This window comes from Enhydra lutris, unplaced genomic scaffold (assembly GCF_002288905.1).
Source record: "Enhydra lutris kenyoni isolate GAN:26980312 unplaced genomic scaffold, ASM228890v2 scaffoldscaffold13, whole genome shotgun sequence".
In the NCBI taxonomy this organism is placed as follows: domain Eukaryota; kingdom Metazoa; phylum Chordata; class Mammalia; order Carnivora; family Mustelidae; genus Enhydra; species Enhydra lutris.
Genome location: NW_019154097.1, coordinates 26,918,949 through 26,937,879, shown reverse-complemented (window position 1 = coordinate 26,937,879; position 18,931 = coordinate 26,918,949). Strand labels below are relative to the sequence as shown.

Below are 18,931 nucleotides of genomic sequence, written 5' to 3'. Positions count from 1 at the left end.
TCTCTCTCTCTCTCTCTCTCTGCCTGCCTCTCTGCCTACTTGCGTTCTCTGTCAAATAAATAAATAAAATCTTTAAAAAAAAAAAAAAAAAGAATAAGAAACCAGGGCTCAGCATGTTAAATTACCCCCGTGAGGACACTCAGCTGGTAAGGCTTTTGGTTCGAGATTGGCGTGAAAGCCCATCTCATTCCCAAGCCTCCCCACTGCCCAGTGATGTTCCAGCTCGTATGCTCATTGAAACTCTCGAAGAATTTGGAAAAACTGTATGGTCCCATCACACATCTTAAATAGACCTGTAAAAATTTTCATTTGAATTGATACACTTGGCTGAGCATAATTATCCCTGGTTATGTTTTAAATACTGACATTTCATACTAAAACTGTAAACATCATTCTTTTAAAGGTACCCAGTGAAATTCAAATGACATAATGACTCCACCATCTATTTAAAATATGTAAATAAGGTTTCATGGTCGGGCTTGTTTTACTGTCCCTTCTTCTTTTCCTTGAACTTCTGTTTCCACTCCGCCTCCTTCGTGGATTTCTTTTCCTAATATGATATATTTTGTCATGAGTCATTTTATTACTGTACCACAACACATTTAGTATTGAAGTTAAAATTATTATAAAAAATTTCCTGTGAGGGCACCTGGGTGGCTCAGTGGGTTAAAGCCTCTGCCTTCGGCTCAGGTCATGATCCCAGGGTCCTGGGATCGAGCCCCACATCGGGCTCTCTGCTTGGCGGGGAGCCTGCTTCCTCCTCTCTCTCTCTCTGCCTGCCTCTCTGCCTACTTGTGATCTCTGTCTGTCAAATAAATAAATAAAATCTTTTAAAAAAAAAATTTCCTGTGACTACAAGCAAGGCATTTAAATGTTTCAGAATGTCTTCTCAGTAATTTTTTTTTTTTTTTAGCTAGAAATGCTTCTCTTAACACGACAAAGAATTCATGTCTTTGTAGCCAGCTGTTACTTATTGCCAAAAGACTAAACATCAATTCCAGTCTTAACTTTTCATTTTTATAGATATAAGGAGTCAGAACTTTTGTTTACATAAATAAGTAGATGGAAATGGAAGTTTTGTTGCAAGTCACACATGCAATTGTTTGCACTGCCTCTACATTTAGGTGCTAAAAAAAACTCATACAGCCATCTTCATTAAAAATATATATATTTTTTAAAGATTTATTTGAGACAGAGAGAGCGCATAAGCAGAGGGAGCGGTAGAGGGAGAGGGAGAAGCAGACTCCCTGCTGGGCAGGGAGCGGGACTCCAGGCTCGATCCCAGGACCCTGAGATAGGAAGGCAGCCGCTCAAAAAGTATTTTTAATGGTCATCCTCTTTCAGTTCTGTAAGGTTCTCTTCCTTTCTTAGCAATCAAAGAACTGGAAATCCATTTTACTTGCAAAAGGATTCGTATCCAGTCATTAGTCACTCTCCCAACCCCTAAACTGTATTTCGAATTGTCTCTTTGTCTGGTCCCCTGAAGCGTGTGAGAAAGGTCACAGTAGAAGAGGATGTCTTGACCTCAGGCACGTACTTGGGCAAATCGGATAGAGGAAAAAGGACGTATGCAAACTGGGTAACTGGAAATCGATTTCTTAAAACCGTTTTTTCTCGGCCCTGCAAGGTTGAGTATACCTACCCAGGTTTGAAGACTGCTGTTTGAACACTGCCTTTTCTCCATTTTACCCACTCCCCGGTCTTGTCGCGTAGGTCATCGCTGCCGAGGGAGAAATGAACGCGTCCAGGGCTCTGAAAGAAGCCTCCATGGTCATCACCGAGTCTCCGGCCGCCCTCCAGCTGCGCTACCTCCAGACGCTGACCACCATCGCTGCTGAGAAAAACTCCACGATCGTCTTCCCCCTGCCCATAGACATGCTGCAAGGCATCATGGGGGCAAAACAGTGAGCCTCAGAGGCCAATGCAAAGATGCGCCCTTCCTTTCCAGGGTAGAGTGGGGACCAAATCAGCCCTTAACCTGTGAGGAGAGAGGAGGGCGGGATCTCGGCTCTCCTTCCTCTCTTCCCTTTCCATATGTCGACTGCAAGGTTCTTAGAATGTGTAGCGATGCTAGCAACAGATGAAGTTTGTTAGCTTGTAAATACTGAGAAAGAGGAGTTCGGGGAGGGGACTGGTGATTTATAGGAGATAATTTCCTACTCTTTAAAATGTTTAAAAGTTCATATATTTAGATCATCATGTAATAGGTTAAATCCCCGTCTTCTGACTTTTCACTGGGTCATTCTGCACCCTCTATCCGCAACCAGACCAAAGGCAAGTGAATAGGTCACCACCACCACTTGACACCCTGGCTGGACAAATGCTTTGCAGAAAGCAGAGACCTTAGGCTACGACCAGCTTCTCTGGGCCACACGTGCCTTACTTTCGGGGAATCTTAAGGAAACATTCCTGCCATCCGCTCTCTTTCGAATCCCAGGCGGTGCTTCGAAATAACCCTCTGTCTCAAGGAGGCATTTTCTTGCCTGTACCTTTCAACACTGGAGGAGATGGTCAAGATCAGTGAGAAAGATGATCTTAACCCTTGAAAAACTTTTAAATCCACTGTCACAAAGATCTTTTAAGAATAATATGTTTTTCTTTTTTTGCTCGAAGCTTCTTTGAGCCTCTCTATGACCAAATGAGTCCTCTGTGCTCTTTCAAACCAGCTATATACTTGTCACAAAAGTGCTTTTTTCTCACTTTTGCCTATTTTCCTATATCAGGTTCTCAACAGTTTCTGATTTTTTAAACGACACTTTCTCTAAGTTCTAAGAGCAACTGTTTACATACCCATTCGAATAGCTTGAGGACTAGTACTTTTTTAAAAAATGTCTTCAGAAAGCCATTCTATTTTACTGTCTGCATGCTATTAACTCTTGTACACTGTGAAATATTTTGGCTACCAGTCCTGTTCATTAAATACTGTAAGGAATTCACAATATATTGGGCACATAATAGCCAATGAGCTCGGCAAGACACTGTCAAACTTAGGACATATATACAGATCTAGGTCTCTTTTCTAGTTGTGGAATCCTTTCTCCATCACCAAGAGGAAGTGGTCAGCCCCTCTGGACCATGGTTGCTTATTTCGCTGTAATAGGGAGCACCTTCAGTTTCGCAAATGGTGTGAATCTGAGCAACCTGGCATTCTTCCTTTTGGCCCGAAAACCCGGCTGGTGACATACCTCCCTGAGGCTCTGAATTCACCTAGAGAAGTCCTCCCTACCCGGAGCCCAGCCTGCATATCTGTCCTTAGCTAGATCACTGTCAGTCCCACACTAGGAGTGTCCCCTCCCCGATCCCCCATTTCCAAGCTTATTTTAGGAAACCTTGAGCCATGTATCCAGGTTCCAAGCTGAGTTTTATTAAGTGTATATGGAGCATTTTGACTTGGAACTCAAGTTACTCATTTTAAATAATGCTCTTATCTCTTTGGTGAGCTTGCAACCCATGAGGGCCAGGAAACAACTCCATACCCTGGCTGAAAATCTCTTCTCGGGTTCAGGGTAACCGTGCTTTCTGTTCCTGGAGTTTCCCTATTTGCAGATACCAGTCTTCACCTCTCTGCCTTGTGGATTCATAGCCCAATAGGGTGGGATTAAATTGCTTGAGAGGGAGGGAGCATAAAAGGGGTCTCTAGGGTGAGTGTTGGTGTGAGAGTTTTTTCCACATGGCCTCCCTTTCCAATGCTGTACATAATAAAGTGTGCACTTTTACTCATTTTCTTTGGGTGAAAGAGTATGTTTCTGCCTGCATTTAGTGTTTTGTGGATTTCATTTTTCAGAAGTGGCCCAGGAGATCCTCCTGTCCTGGGCCAGCTGCGTTGGTTTCTTGGTGCGCTTTTCATGGGCCAAAAAAGGAGGAGAGCTTACATTTGTCCATCTTTGTTGTCTAGGCTCCCTCTGGTGCCCCTGCCCCCACACTTTCCCTGGGGAGTTTGAGATCCATGGACACCCTAAACCCATCACTAGTTTAATTTCCCTTTGCTTTAATCCAAACAGTGGTCTGTCCCATCCCCACTGCCTTGCACACTATCCAGCCCCAAGTGCACAACCAGTACCTCCTGACCAGCCCAAGGCTAGACACGGGTTCAAACCCAGGCCAGCCTCTTCGGCGCCTGTCATGGCCCATCACAACGACACACACATTGTAGGTGACAGGACACAAGGTCACTTTTTTGAGGGCAAAAATTGTTAGGAAGAGAAACTATGTGGTTGATGTGATTGTGTTCTCAATTCATCATTTTGCTTTTGAGAGAGAAATATGAAGTCCAGATGACTCCATTGCCTTAGGCAACTTCCTTTTTCCGAGCATAGTGGAGCTCTGTCGAAAGACCACAGCCAGCAATAAACTCAAATTGGCCAATAACCACCTTGAATGGCAGTAGAGGAAGTGAATTCAGGGACAGGTTCACTTGCAACTTGTCTTCCCACAAGTATCCAGGATGTGAGCCGGCTTTTCTAGACAGGCCTCAACCTGCCTCTTAGAGAAGGTTCTAGAAGTTTCAGGTGAAAATGCTGCTTTTGTTCCAGGAATCTGCTTTCGTCAAGTTGATCATTTTGTGAAAGTAACCCTTTGCGGTGAGGCAGGAGTTACAAGATCAGGTCCCAACCCCTTAGCATGGCAGTTGAGGTGCCTTGGGCCCTGCCCACCTCTCAGATGGGAGGCCTAGCCCTCCCCAGCTGTTCCAGCCCTATCGGCTGCTGTCTGTTTCTGAGCACGACATTCTCCCTCATCACTCCCACTGTACCTGCTGCAGTCTGCCTGAGAGGCAAGACTTCCCCTCCTGCCTCACCTGGAAAATTCCTTCTCCACTCCCCTTGTCACGTCTGTGTCTGCAATGAATCACAATCTCTGGAGGTAGGGCCCCCAGGGCATCTGCGATTTTAAAAAGCTCCCTGGGCAATCTGAGTGAGCCCCAGCTCTGGAAATGGTAGCGTAAACACACACACCCTTCCTACCACATAAACCTTCACACTGGTCTCTGTTCCACAGTCCCAGGCATGGGAGTCTCACTCTGTAACAGGTGGAGACCAGGAGGAACAGGTGGCATGGAACAAAATGGGGGGGAACGTGGGGAGAAAAGACCAGAAGGATAGAAGGGAGGAAAAAGGATCTGTTTCACAGCAGTTTCTTGCTCTGGTTTGGAACATCCACAGAGAAAAGGTCTAGAAGGAGCTCATGGGAAAGTCTAAAAGGGACTTTGTGACACCTTAAGCGGGAGCAGAGATTCAGGGCCCTGGGGGACAAAGTGGGGCACAGAGCAAGTCCCTCTCCCACGGCTTTGGGAGCCTCAGGGGCACCTTCTGTGACAGCAACTTCAGTAGCCGAGATTTCTCCAAATAGCTTTGAGGCAGCAGAATGACTCACGGAAGGCAGAGGAAGTCAGGAAGATGCAGGCCGATTAGTTACGAGGTCCGTCGGCTGGGAGGACGCACCCTGTCTGGGCTTCTAGGCAGTGAATGCAAATGGCTAAGGCCCCAGTGGCTGGCTTTGAACTGTCCCCACATGTGCACCAAAGGCACACCTCCCGATGACAGAGTGCAGTGGGGAGATAAGACACCACGGCTGCTCCTGGCGGGGCGCAGCTCCTACACTGGCTGGGACTGTGGCTCAGGTACACTCTAAGTCAAACAGATACTTGCACGCCTGTGTCCACAGTGGTCTTGTTCACAACAGCCGCAACGTGGAAATGACCTGAGTGCCCATGGATGGATGCACGGATAAACCAAACATGGTGTGTACACACAACGGGCTAGTATTCAGCCACAAAAAGGAATGAAGTTGTGATGTTTGCTACAAAACATAAGAATCTCAGAAACATGCTGCTAAGTGCAACACGCCAGACACAGAGGGCAAACTTTGTACGGGAAAAGGCCAATTCGTGGAGACTGAAAGTTGAATAAAGGTTACCAGCAGAGAGGAAGGAGGAACGGGAGTTACTGTGTAATGGGCATGCCACGTACGTTGGGGACATGAAAAAGGTTTGGATATAGATTGTGGTGATGACCTCACAACACTGTAAACACGTTTGATGTCCTTGGATGCCACTCACAAGTGGTCGAAATGAATATTATACGTAGTTTATACCATAGTAAAAAATAACAAAAATGGGACCATATGATTAAAAGAAGTTTTTCTTTTTTGGGGGAATGGGGGATTGTTTGGGGGATTTTTGTTGGTTTTCCTTGCACTCAGGCGTTCCCTGACAGCTCTGGCAGGCTTCCCCGGACTGCTTGGCCATCTGGGATGGGCCCCTCCCAATTCCCTTCCACGCAGGCCAGTCCCCTGGACCCATCTCCACGCACGTTCCACCTCATCCTGCCGTCAGCTTCTCGAAGGTCCAGAATTCACACCCAGGGTGAAGGAAGCTCGTTCACCGGAGCCAAGGCCCCGGTGAGGCCCCTCCCTGGGCACGTCCAGAGGAATCCCAGGACACAGGCAGCTGCAGAAGGCTCATGTACTTCCAAAAGCTTTTATTGAATTCAATTTCTTAAAAGCACAGATACTTGAGACAATTTCGCAAGGACCCTAACTTTTTGTGTGACTGTTTTTGGCTACAGTAAAAACACACTCACACACACCAGAGTGGCCCTGCTCGCTGTAAGGTCTCCGACGGATGGACTGTTAGAAAAGGCACTGACCGGGGACAGGGGTGGGGCCTGTCCTTCCTCAGGCCGCCAGTTCGGCCATGGCCCTGTCCAAGGGGTCCACAGACCAGTAGTTGTCATCCCAGCCGAGGAACCAGCCCACGAAGGACGGCGGCTCGAAGCCTTGCTTCACGACGGTGATGGGGGTCCGCCTGTCGCGATTGGCTGGGTCCGTCTCGATATAACGCTTAGCTGTAGAGAGACACGTGCAGGGAAAGGAAACCCCAGAAATCCTTAGTGCCCCCGCAGGGAGAGGGGCTTCAGGGCAGGAGCTGCCTAACGTGGCTTCTGGTCTTACTATCCCTGCACTAGATGCCACCATCCCTTAAGGGCAATGACGCCACGTGGTTCCTCCACCACCGTGCCCGTGAACCCTGGAAGACACGGGGTGACAGTTCAACTTCCTGCTTCACGAAGTTTATATCATGTCTCAGTCTCGCTCTCCTCGATGGGGAGATACTAATGAACCAGCTTAAGGGCCCCAGCTCCCAAATCAGATCTGGTCAGCTAGCAGGGCTCTGGTCAGGAACTCCCCAGACCCATGCGGGAAGCTGCTCCCACGACACCACAGGACACAGACCCACAGGCACACTCGGTCCTCACCAGAGCTCAATGCTTCTGTCTTCTCCTCTTCTTGGGAATCTTTTCCAACCCAGACAAAGACCTGGAGAGAGATGTGAAACGAGAGGGGTGTGAGGGTCCCGATCACAGGACACAGGCCGCCTCTAACAGAGTCCACAGAGCAGCACTGGGAGGCTGTGGAACCAGGTCTGCAAACTGACGGCCTACCGGCATGCTTTGCTGGCCACCGCCATCACATGTTGGTCTGTTGGTCTACAGTGTCTCTTCAGACAAGTTTAATTCCCAGCTTACATTAACGTCTGGACTTCCCAGTTCTCTTGAAAACCTGGAGGATCTGGCACCCAGGGGGCTTCACCTCCGTGTGGATGAAGCTGAGGGGCAGCCCCCCACCCCACTTTGGACCAGCAGTTCCAGGTTGCCTCAGGCTCCAGCAGCCCATGTCCACCCCCCCACCCCCGCCCATCCCAGCCCCTCCCTCACCAACACTGCTAAGCAGGAGCCTCAGGCACTGAGTCTGAGACCCCGCTCTACAAGTGCATGAATGGTCCCTCTATGGGCACTGATTTGCTGGGCAAGGGAGCAGCCAAACACATCCTCCCAGCAAATATGCCTGAGCCTGCTCTGTGCCATTTTGTGTGTCTGGGCCGCGCAGATCTGAGGCTTAGAAAAATACCAGGTTTGAGCTTGAACACAAATTTTCTAATACAAACATTTTTATGCCCATCTAACATATTTTAAAGAGCACCTGTCATTGATACACGGACATCAGGCAATGAAACACCAGGCTTGACTTCTCTCACTTATCTACAGATGTTCCCTGCTCAACCAGAAGCCCCTTCACGGCAGGGAGTGTGTCTGTTTCGCACACACATGGGCTTCCAGCATTGTTTCTGGAAGACGGGCGCGCGCGCAGGAAACGCTGGCTGAGTGAATGAACGAGCAGATGAGAGGACAGATTACGGAGCCAGTGGAGCAATCGCTCACCACAGCTGGGGGTTCAAGCTGTGAACATTCTAGTACTCGTCTTCTAACTGGGCATCCCGGGAAGCACAGGCAGAGGGGAGACACGCCTTTGGGGCTGCCTCCTAGAACTCTGATAGCTCTGATGGGAAGGCTTCCTGACTGCCACCTCCCAGGAGCATGTAAGCCCCGCGAGGGCAGGGGAATGTCTGTTTTATGTACTGCTGTATCCCTAGCACCTAGAGCAGTGTCTGGCACGAAGCAGGGCTCAGTTAATATCGTCTGACCGAATGAATGGCACCGTCCCCTGCCAGTCCCACCCAACAGTCTTCCCTAGAAGCAGCGGAGAGCTCAGAGCCCTCTAAAACAGGAGATGCACTCCGAAACTCTGGGTGTCACTCTGTGGACAGCTGATGCCTGCGTATGATATGCTAACTTCAAGCTTCTTGATCAATAGATTTAAATTAAGATTCGACACTCCGCTACGGCCTGGGAGAGGATGCTGGTCGTCTGACTTGCAAACTCTGGAGTTTGTAGATCTTATCTACATCTCATTTTATTGAATTAAGCAAAGTAGGTACCATCACTCCCATTTTGCAGAGGTAGAAATGGAGGCCCAGAAGGGGGAAGGGACTCACTGCGGCGCACGGACCTTTCCAGAAACAGCCGGCAAACTGATCATAGAGCTGAAGTGTAGCGCCTCCCACTCCCCCAGCCCAGACAGCCTATACCTTCTGTCCTTCACCCACCTGGTCCCAGGTGTCCAGGAGCATGACGTCATCTGTGGCCAGGTCTTCCTGCATGAGCTCGCCAGGAACCTCTTCGATCTGGGAAGGAACAGAAGGGGTCAGTGACAGCGAACTAGGCCCTGGCATTCCCTCCCCTGGCTTGGCACACTCGGTCTGCGCTCAGGAGGGAGATGCTCCAGCCTGGAGGGGATCCTCCCTCCCTGCTGTGCCCTCAAGGGCTGCCCCACCCCACCCCCCTGCTGGCGCCACACTCCTGGGAAGCCTGACTCCCGGTGGGGAAGCAGAGGCAGAGACCCCTGCGGGGCTCACCACAAAACGGCCGATCTTGTTGGAGCAGGCAAAGAGGCGAGGAGGGTGGGCGTCCATCTTCTTGTCCTTCAGTCGCGGGGACGTGCGGTAGGCGGCCTTCCCACCCAGGGCCTCCCAGAAGCTGTCTGTGAGGGGAGGCCACGGCAGTTGGCCTCCAGGACACCACCTCCCCCCAGTGCCGCTCATCAGACCCCGCGGTAAAAACCCTGCCCTAGAACGACCCACTGGTCTCAACCCTCCTCCACCCTAAAATCCCAGGGGACCAGAGAGGGATGGGGCCTGAGGGAACCTGAAGGTGATGAAACAGAGACCGGAGAGCCGACCTGGCGCTACGCACACAGCCAGGACTACCTCTGGCTTCTAAATGACGCCAGCACTGCAGGCTGGGGATAATTATCCTTGCTCAACAACGGGGTGACAGAGGCTCAGAGAGGGTAAGCAACTCACCCAGCATCACACAGCTACTAAGTGGTAAAGGCAGGGTACAAATCCTATCTGACTCTATCCACCCCTCACCAACCCCGTTCTTTCCACTACACCTGCTCTGTCCACATTTGGCTACTGAAGTTCATTAAAATGAAGTATCATTAAACATTAAGTTCCTCATTCTCATTGATGCCCAGCAGCCACATTTCAAGCGCTCAGTAGCCAATGTGACTAGTGGCCACCATATTGGCCCGGGCAGGGGTGAACATGTCCAGCCTCTCAGAAAGTCCCACTGGGCAGTACAGCTATAGACTGAGCGGCTCCTCCCCATTTCTACTGAGCATCAGGTGGGAAGGAATGGGCTCAGAACAAGAGAAGAGAGACTGAGGGCTGGCATAAAGAAGATGTTCCCACCTATGTTCTGGAAACAGAGCAGGTTTCTGGCAATTCTGTCCTTGGAGATTCTGAGGATTAGAAGAGACTGCTGTCCTCCTCCAGCCATGAGCTTCTACTCCTGCCTGTCTTTCAAGGCTTCCTAGCAAGTGACCACCTCCTCCAGCAGCCTTCCTTGAATGCCTCAGCCCCCACTGAGCTCTCCCTTCTCTTAGCTCCTAAAGGCCTCCCTCTCACTGACCATAGCCCTCATTTGAATTCAACCTGCTTTTCTTAGACACACCTTTGGGGGCAAGCACTAGAAGGGGCGAGGATCTCGAGGGCCCCCCAGGCAGAAAGAAGGGAGGGAACCTAAGAGCTACAGTCCCCGGAGAACACCAGACCCCTCCACCCCCCACTCCTACCTGGCTCGCTGCCTTCTGCCACCTGCACAGGTTGGGCCCGAAGTACCCTGAGCAGCTCCTGGGCCCCCGTCTTCTCCGCCTCGCTGGCTCCTGCACCCACCCACAGGTAGGCGGCTGACGGCGTTTTCAGGACAAAGGCATCGTTGGAGTTCAGCGCACCAGCCTTAGGAATAATCTGGGAAGGCAGCACTCAATTAATCAGAAACCAGACAGAAAGCCCTCAGCCCCCTCCTTACTATCTAGGAGACCCTGCAGCAGGACCAGCTCTTAGCTGGAGACCTGGAAGGGCACCCCCATCACAGCTGAGGGCACGGAGTTTCGACAGTGGGGGTTTTTGTTGATTCCCATGATTCACTAATGTGCTGTGGCTCAACACAGTCATTCTAGAATTCTGGGTTGCATTAACAGAAGTTGAGTGCCCAGAACAAAGGAGGGGATAGTCGCATTCTCCTCTAGGCTGCTCTGACCATCCTATAGGATTATGTTCAGGTCTGCACCTTCTGTCATAAAAGGGATGGTAGCCATGTGGCATGAAATCAGGAAGTGTCCCCATGGGGAAGAACGGACTACCTCTTAGGCAGTAAGCTTCCCATTATGAAAGGTATGTGAGAAGCCCCAGGTATCCTTGAGACAAGAGGAAGGCTAAGACATACAATTCTGCTTCCCAGGCCAGGGAAGTTACAAAAAAGCTGCCTCTTAACTCCTGACCCCAAAGGCCCTGCCCCCAACCAGTCCTGTGCTCAGACATCTACCCATCAAGCATGGGAGGATTCAAGCAGGCCAATCCCTCCTGGGATCCAGGGCCTGGGCCTCACCTCAACGGCTCTGGTGGCTCCGGAGCTACTGGCCCGGACCTGGAAGAGGCGGGTACTGGCAGGGGCCGCCTGACCGCCCTCGCGGGATGTGCCGCCCTTGTAGATGATCATAGGTTTCCCACCAAACAGGCTCATGAGGTGGGCGGGCTCCTTGCCTTGGACCACACGGCTCTGGCAGGGCAACAAGACAGCAAGTCAGGCAAGGAGAGCAGGGGCATCCGTGCTTCTGTGTGGCAGCAAGCTCACGCCCCCACCCCAGCCAGTGTGGCCTAGGCGCTTCCTCCAGACCAGGCCAGCACGCTGGTGTCAGCACGCTGGTGTCTGCACGCCCAGCACACAGGAGCTGGGAGGGGACAAGGGGAGTTCCCGGAAAGCTGGAGACAGCACCACTGCCTCATGGCCCCCAGGCACTGCCTTGGCTGCTCTCCCCTCCCATGAGGACCTGCCTTACTGACCCTGAGTCCAGTCCAAGAACGAGAGAACCCATGTTTGCAAATATTCCCTTAAATAGAAACCCCTGGGTTGTTCGTGGACATTCTTTCAGAATGGTGACGTCAGCCCAGGGCATGAAAGATGGCAGAGTGGTAAGAACAGAGCTTTCTAGATATGGAGAGACCCCTCTTGCCCAGCCAGAGGAACCTCCTAAACCCATTAAGTCCCTTCATATCACATTTACCATGGAGCAGTATCCTCTTCTGCTCAGGATTGAGGTCAACCCTCACCATGGCTTCTGGGTGGTCTGGCCCCTCTGAGCACCTCCTGAGACTTCTCTCACGGCATTCTGTCCCTTGTTTTACTGCTCAATGTCCCCACCCACCTCAGGGCCTTTGCATATACTCTTCCCTCTGCCTATAATGTGCCTGCCCAACTCCTACTCACTTCTTAGGTCCCAGCAGAAAAGTACCTTCCTAAGGAGGTCCTTGTCTAATCCAGTTAGATCCTATCTGGGATCTGTATGTCCTTACACTTTACACGTATGTAACAGGGGACTATTATGGGCCAGGCATGGCTCTAAATGTTTTACTGATATTAACTCTTCATCCACATGGCAATCCTGGGCAGAGAGAGGATATTTTGAGACTACGCAGGCACAGAGAGGCTAAGTGACTTGTCCATGGTCACCCAGAGGTGAGACTGGATTCAACCCACAGGAGGCTGCCTCTCCAGCGCCTCTCTCCGTGTTGCAGTCTGTGATCACACATTTATTTGCCTGAGTGTCTGCTGAACACCCGTCTCCCCCCAAGACTGCAAACCGCATTGGCACAGGGGCGCCCCCGGCTGCGGATGGTGTCAGGCACCCCGCTGCATGAATGTGTGTGGGACCAGTGGATGGAAAGTCTGATAGAGGAGGGACCCAATGGACGAGGTGCAGGGTGGGGCCCAGTGGGGCATCAGGCTGGTCTCACCTGCACAGGGGACCCTCCAAGCTCCTCATCCAGCTGGGCGGTCAGGATGGCAGACGCGGCGACCTCATCCTGCGTGGACTGGGCACCTTGCCTGGAAGAGGAAGCCATGCTCAGCACCAAGGTTCGTATAGAACCCAGAGTGTCTTCTTGGCCCTGGGCCAAACCCGCAAGTCTGCAGATTACAGGTAGTAAAACTGACAGGGAAGGGGACTCTCTCAAGAGCCACCAGTGCCAGGAACCAAACCCACAGGCCACGTCCTCAGCCCAGCATCTGGCCTTCTTCTGAGATCTGAGCAAAACCAATGGTCTCCCTTATCCTAAATGTGTCCTGTAGGCCGGCTGGTGGGCTCATCTCAGGCTGGGCAGCCACAAGGGAAGGTGCCCCGAGATGCCAAGGTGGAGAAAGGAGGCCAGGACATTTCCTAGGGGGGAGAAGCAGGTCAGAGAAGCAAGCGGGACACGAGCCCTTTGCAGGAAAAGACATCAGTACTTAGCCTCCCGTGAACCTGCCCAGAGCAGTCTGCACAGACGTCCACCAAGGGACCCACGGTGCTCGCCCTGAGAGGGGGGACTTGGCAGGGGCTTGGCTTTCCGCCCCACCTTTTCCTATACTGTCCAAACTCATAACTAACATGTGTAATCTGTAGAAGCAAACAAAATCTGACAAATCAAGGTGCTGATGCAGCTGCTGTTTTTTAAAAAATGCTGCCTTCTAAATTGTGTACATGTATGGATTACCTACTCAAAAAAAAAAAAAAAAAACATTATTTGAAGCTGCTTTTAAAAGTCTGACTTTGTCACATAGAGAGGCATTCTACAAAATAACCAACCGGCACTCTTTCCCAGTACCAAGGCCTTGAGAGAAAAGACTGAGGAGCTGTCACAGATTAGGACAGGGTGATTCATCTCTAAGGAGGCAATGATGACTAAGGGCCATGTGGGATCCTGGGTTAGATCCTAGGCCAGAAAGAAGACATGAGTGGGGAGATTGGTGAAACCCAAGTGAGGTCTACAGATTGGTAAATAGTATTGCACGCAATGGTAACTTCTTGGTTTCGATCATTGTACTGTGGTTAGGGAGTGAGATGTGTAATGGGTACATGGAAATTGTACCATTTTTGCACCTTTTCGGGAAGCCTCGAGTTATTTCAAAACAAAATATTTAAAGAGGAAGACATTCAACCATCATCAGAAAGTTTTGAGATGGTACAGCAAGAGAAACACAAGCTAAAAATATGCTAAGATGCTGTCTTATCTACGGTAAGGTTGACAAAGATCCAAAAGTTTGACAACACCGTCCACCAGCAAGGCTGTGGGGAAACAGACACTCACTCGTGCCGCTGGGAACGTGAAATGCTACAAAGTCCATCTATGGAAACTGGGCACCATCTATCAAAATGACAAGTGCATTTAGTCTTTGACCCAGCAACCCCACTTCTGGGAACTTACCCTACAGACATTTCTCTACACATTCAAAATGATATTTGTTTAAAGGTCACTAATCATAGCAATGCTTGTAATAGCAAAAGACTGGAATCAATCCAAGTATGCACTAGCAGGGAATCTGTCAAACAAGCGACAGTGTAGCGACACAACATAATATTATGCAGCTGTAAAGGAGAAAAAAAAAAGAACAAGGAAGTACCCTAGGTACTGACATGGGTCGATCTCCAGGAAGTACTAAGTGAAAAAACCAAAGTGCAAGACAATATACACAGGGTGCTATCCTTTGAAGTATAGGGAAGGGAGGGAGCTAGCAATATAGTCCTAGTTGCAGGAAGAATTACCGGAAGAATATATAACAAAATGAATGAAAGCTGTTACTCATGGAGGGGTGGGGACTGGAGAATCAGGTGAAGGGGGATGGGGTAGGAACAAGATTTCTCAGATACCTTTTTATTTTGTCTCGAATTTTGAATGACGTGAATGCACTGCCCATTTGAATGGAATTCAAATAATATTTAATTAGAAGACACGTGGGAAGAGAATGGCCCTAGGTATAGTACTTGACATGGAACTGTGGGAGGGAGCTTCTGTTTGCTCTTCCCTATTCACTGCACCTCCTCCAAGGGTCATGTGCTATTTTTGGAAGAATGATTTAAATGTTGTTTCAAGAAATAAGACAAGTGGTGTCACCCTGTAGATAGGAGCTCCCCCTCCCCACAGTGTGGTCATTCCACCGTAGGCCTCTCAGCCCCATGACATGCTCAGGGCCCAGGTGGTGCCCCCCGCCCCAACCATATGACCCCACAGCCTCACCAGTTGTAGATGATCTGTCCCTGACGGTTGCCGTGACGGTAGTTGTACAGAATGATGTAACTGTCCCCGCCGTAGAACTGCCCATATGTGGAGGGGTCCACGGGCACTTTGTTGGAGCCTTCGATTCTCCAGATCTGCCAGGACAAGGCTGGGCTCAGACGCGGTACAGTCCCCCCACCCCCGCCCCCCAACTCAGGCCAGCGGGGGAACCGCAGTGCGGTGGGTCAGGGTTAATCAACAGGACAAGCTTTTTATACGTGGCTCCACTGGGCCTCAGGCTGAACCCCAAGAATTTGCCCCCATCACAGAGCCACTAGGATTCAAACCCCGGATCCTTACATGATGCCCCCACCCCACCCCCTAGGTCCCCCTCGGAGGGGTCAGCACAGGCACAGGGAACTGCACAGTGGTACTGACAACATGCTTTCGGGGAGGGTAACTCAGTGAGTGTCCACCTCCACGTGTCCTGAGATCAAGTGAGTTTACTCAAGGCAGTCTCGCACAGCACCTGGCAAGGGTGACAGCCACTTGGCAGGAAGCTACTCTCATTCTAGAATTATGATTGAGGTGATTACGAATGATAGGGTTATCTGTAATGTTCGTGAGTTATCTGGATTTTACAGATCACCTCCAGAAGCAGAGGCATCCCTAGGTGACCTCTGAATGACCCTGCTGGCAAGTCTCTTCCTAGAGCCCGGGTGAACTTTCCCCAAGCGGTCATGAGGTCCTGCAGCGCCACCTGGTGGTACTACGAGACACTGCGCCCTCCAAGACCAAGATTCTCTGGACCTTGAAAATTCTAGGTGAGGGAGTGGGATTAAACCCCATTTTTACAGGTGAGAAGAGTGAGGCTCAGAGAGGGCACTCAGCCAGGCTGCCAGAGCTCTTTCCACTAGCGCTACCCGGAACATTTGCACTGCATCCTTCCCTACCACTGAAGTAGTGCACGAGGGAACAAGAGATACTAATACCAACGACAAAAGCAAGAATAAATAAAAATGAACACTTTTGCTGCTTCTAGCATGTGGAATGGAAACAAACAAACAAACAAACAAGTAGACTCTACTTCATAAACATCTCTGAACCCCAGCTCCCACCTCTCCATCTTCACCGTGACCTTCCTGGTGCCCAGGCTGTCTTCTCTCGTCTCCACTATTACAACAATCTTCTCAGGGGATCTCAACCTTCATTTTCCTGCCTCTAATCCATTTTCACAGCAAGTTTCAAAAGCACAGAACTGAGCTTGTTGCCTGTCTGCTATTAAAGCAAGAAAACCCTCAACTTGCACCTATTGGTTAGATCAAGTCCACAGTCCTGGGTGCGGCATTCAAGGCCCTTCCTTGAGGATGTAGCAGCCCTGGGCTCTTGGGACAGTTCCCTGCCTGGAATACCCATCATTCTTCCTCTCTTGCAGCAAACTTTGACCCACCCTCTGGGGCCCAACCGAAGTGTCCCCAGCTCTGTGAAGACTGCCCCAACCACCCCGCCCCTTTTGCCCTTTCTCTGTTCCCATAATCTGTGTGCTCGCCTCCAATCTTCCACTGACTGCACAGGTCTGAGCAATCAGCTGTGGCTGTGCTTACACCAGGCACTCCTGCCAGCAGGGGGAGGTCTGAGACACTTGGCCCAGGGCCTGGCAAACAGCAGGTGCTTGGGGTATGTTGGCTGTGAAAATTAACTAAGACAAAACAATCCTACCCACCAAAACTGGGGTCAAAAACTCATAGAGGGGGCGCCTGGGTGGCTCAGTGGTTAGAGCCTCTGCCTTCGGCTCAGGTCATGATCCCAGGGTCCTGGGATCGAGCCTCACATCGGGCTCTCTGCTCAGCAGGGAGCCTGACTCCTCCTCCTCTCTCTCTCTGCCTGCCTCTCTGCCTACTTGTGATCTGTCTGTCAAATAAATAAAAATCTTTAAAAAAAACAAAACAAAACTCATAGAGGAAGGATCTCAGGGAAGCAGGAGGCAATGCATGAGCCAGAGGTGCCTGGGAGGGAGCCTGGGAGGGGCCTGGACACACGCACCCAACCCCCCAGGCACCTGTTTCTGGCCTGTGCCATCGTCATCCATGCCGTGCTGGGCTGCCATGGCCGTGGATGTGTGCAGGGTGGCAGCATCGAAGGGCACGCGCTCCACATTGGCAATGTGGCTGGAGAGGTAGGCCAAGCCTGGGCCGTCTGTCTGGTCTGGGTCCCGCCAGTTCTTGAAGAACTGCTTGAACAGTGGGGTCTCGCCACCCTCAGGAAGGACAGAGACCTGTACAAGAGAGGGAAGAGCAGGATGGGGCTGGGCTCAGGTCCCCCTGAGGACAGGGGCCTCCCGGCACAGGTCCTCAGGGCAGACTCAGACACCCAGTCCACACTGAGCAGGGGGAGACACCCACCCCATCCCAGCCCCGCCCCAGCGAACTAGACCCAACTTCACTGTGCCGCTTGGCTCTGAGACTCACCTGGGTCTGCCTGGGGTAGTCCATCTTGGAGATGAAGTCGGAGGCCGTTTTGAGGGCAGCCTTCCTCTCCTCTGTGTTGGCCTGCCTGCCTGTGGGGGATGGGGGATGAGGCACCCGGAGTCAGTGCTATGTCCTAACGTCAAATGGTCCAGGAGAAGCAGTAGCCGAACCACCCTCCCTATCCTTCAGAGGCTGCAGACAGCCCAGCCCAGACCCCGCCCCCAAGATGATCACTCCAAGAGCCCCTGGGGGTCCACCTGGGGGTCCTAACTGATGACAGTAACCACACCAACAGTTGGGGTCCATTTATGAAGCATGTACTCTGTGCTCAGAACTGTGCAAAGCTGATTTTATTTAATCCACACAACGACCCTTGGTGAGAAAGATCATTATCATCCTGTCCCATCGACATAAAAGAAAACCAAGGTCTCAGAGAGGTTAGGTGACTTGACCAAGGCCATACAGCAAGGGGGAAAGCTGTGATAAGATTCTGAAGCCCACACACCACATCCTTGGGCCCCCTTCTTGCCCCAGTCCATCTGTCTGCAGTGGGGGACCTCCTCCCACTCCCCAGTCTGAAGTTCACCCCAACCCTGAGAGCCTCCCCACGCCTACACAGCTCCTGGACAGCAGGTGCCAGCCCACAGTCCCCAGCTTTCTTAGAGCCAATGCCGAGGGGTCCAAATATTAATAATAATAATAATAATAGCAGCTACAAGTGCTCAATCTCTCTCTTCCCCTCTGCCCTCCTCTATGCACCCACCACCTCCCTCCCGCTTCTGTCCTCCTCCCCTGGACTAACGGTAGAGCATCCAAGCAGGATGCTGATGGGCCCTCTCAGAAACATCTGGGCCAATGTTTTACAAGAGCCTCTGATAATCAGTCCCACAAGACATTCCCTACAGATTCCACGAACCTCTAGCATACCATTTCCCAAATAAAAACCAAATCACTTTCATGAAAAGCCCCAAAATACATTAGCAAATTTAAGGCTCTTAAAAGTCCTACAGTCAACAAGCCTATTACCAGTGTTGCCCATGAACTTATCTGACCAAAGAAGTATACACTTTTTTTTTTTTTTTCACATGATGCCAATTAGCCTCTGAGAGAACTGGTATTGTAACATACTTGGGAAACACTGGTTTTAGCCCAAATGGGACATCTACCTAGAGAGGGTAAGCCAAGTGCCCAAGATCACAAAGCGCAGTCAACTGCAAAGCCAGGGTTTCAAAACAAGACTAAATTTCTGTTCCAGAGCCTGCCATGCCTCAGGACACCATCAACACCCACTCTAGCCTCCCAGGGCTGCAGGACTCCCACCAAGGGCCTGGAGGCTGGTCAGAGACCCCTCCCCTTTCCCCAGTACCTTTCCAGACAAAGATTTTGCCATCTCTGCCATGGTCCAGGATGAAGCAGTCCTCGGACCTCAAGGCCCCCTGGGTGAAGGGGTTCTCATCAGCCACGAGGGAGACCGACATGGTGCCAGCACCATTGGAGACCTGAGGGGACGAGGGACAGGAATGTGAGTGAC

General features: G+C 50.9%; 2 protein-coding genes across 5 annotated transcripts in view; one reads left to right on the top strand and one right to left on the bottom strand.

The window, feature by feature from the left end:
• LOC111146314 (stomatin) overlaps positions 1–3,745 on the top strand; it is a 27,816-nt gene extending 24,071 nt beyond the window's left edge. For both annotated transcript variants that reach the window (XM_022501816.1, XM_022501817.1), the window contains one exon: positions 1,714–3,745. In XM_022501816.1, coding sequence (XP_022357524.1) covers positions 1,714–1,908 — 195 coding nt within the window. In that variant the 3' untranslated portion in view covers positions 1,909–3,745. The remainder of the gene's footprint in view (positions 1–1,713) is intronic.
• Positions 3,746–6,459: 2,714 nt separating this feature from the next.
• The window catches only part of LOC111146078 (gelsolin), a 54,272-nt gene continuing 41,800 nt past the window's right edge, over positions 6,460–18,931 (bottom strand). For all 3 annotated transcript variants that reach the window (XM_022501460.1, XM_022501458.1, XM_022501459.1), the window contains 11 exons: positions 18,767–18,899; positions 17,401–17,489; positions 16,992–17,207; positions 14,954–15,087; positions 12,695–12,785; positions 11,289–11,459; positions 10,474–10,648; positions 9,251–9,375; positions 8,942–9,019; positions 7,254–7,314; positions 6,460–6,842 (listed from right to left, as the gene is read on the bottom strand). In XM_022501460.1, the coding sequence (XP_022357168.1) occupies positions 6,673–6,842; positions 7,254–7,314; positions 8,942–9,019; positions 9,251–9,375; positions 10,474–10,648; positions 11,289–11,459; positions 12,695–12,785; positions 14,954–15,087; positions 16,992–17,207; positions 17,401–17,489; positions 18,767–18,899 (1,443 nt within the window). In that variant the 3' untranslated portion in view covers positions 6,460–6,672. The remainder of the gene's footprint in view (positions 6,843–7,253; positions 7,315–8,941; positions 9,020–9,250; positions 9,376–10,473; positions 10,649–11,288; positions 11,460–12,694; positions 12,786–14,953; positions 15,088–16,991; positions 17,208–17,400; positions 17,490–18,766; positions 18,900–18,931) is intronic.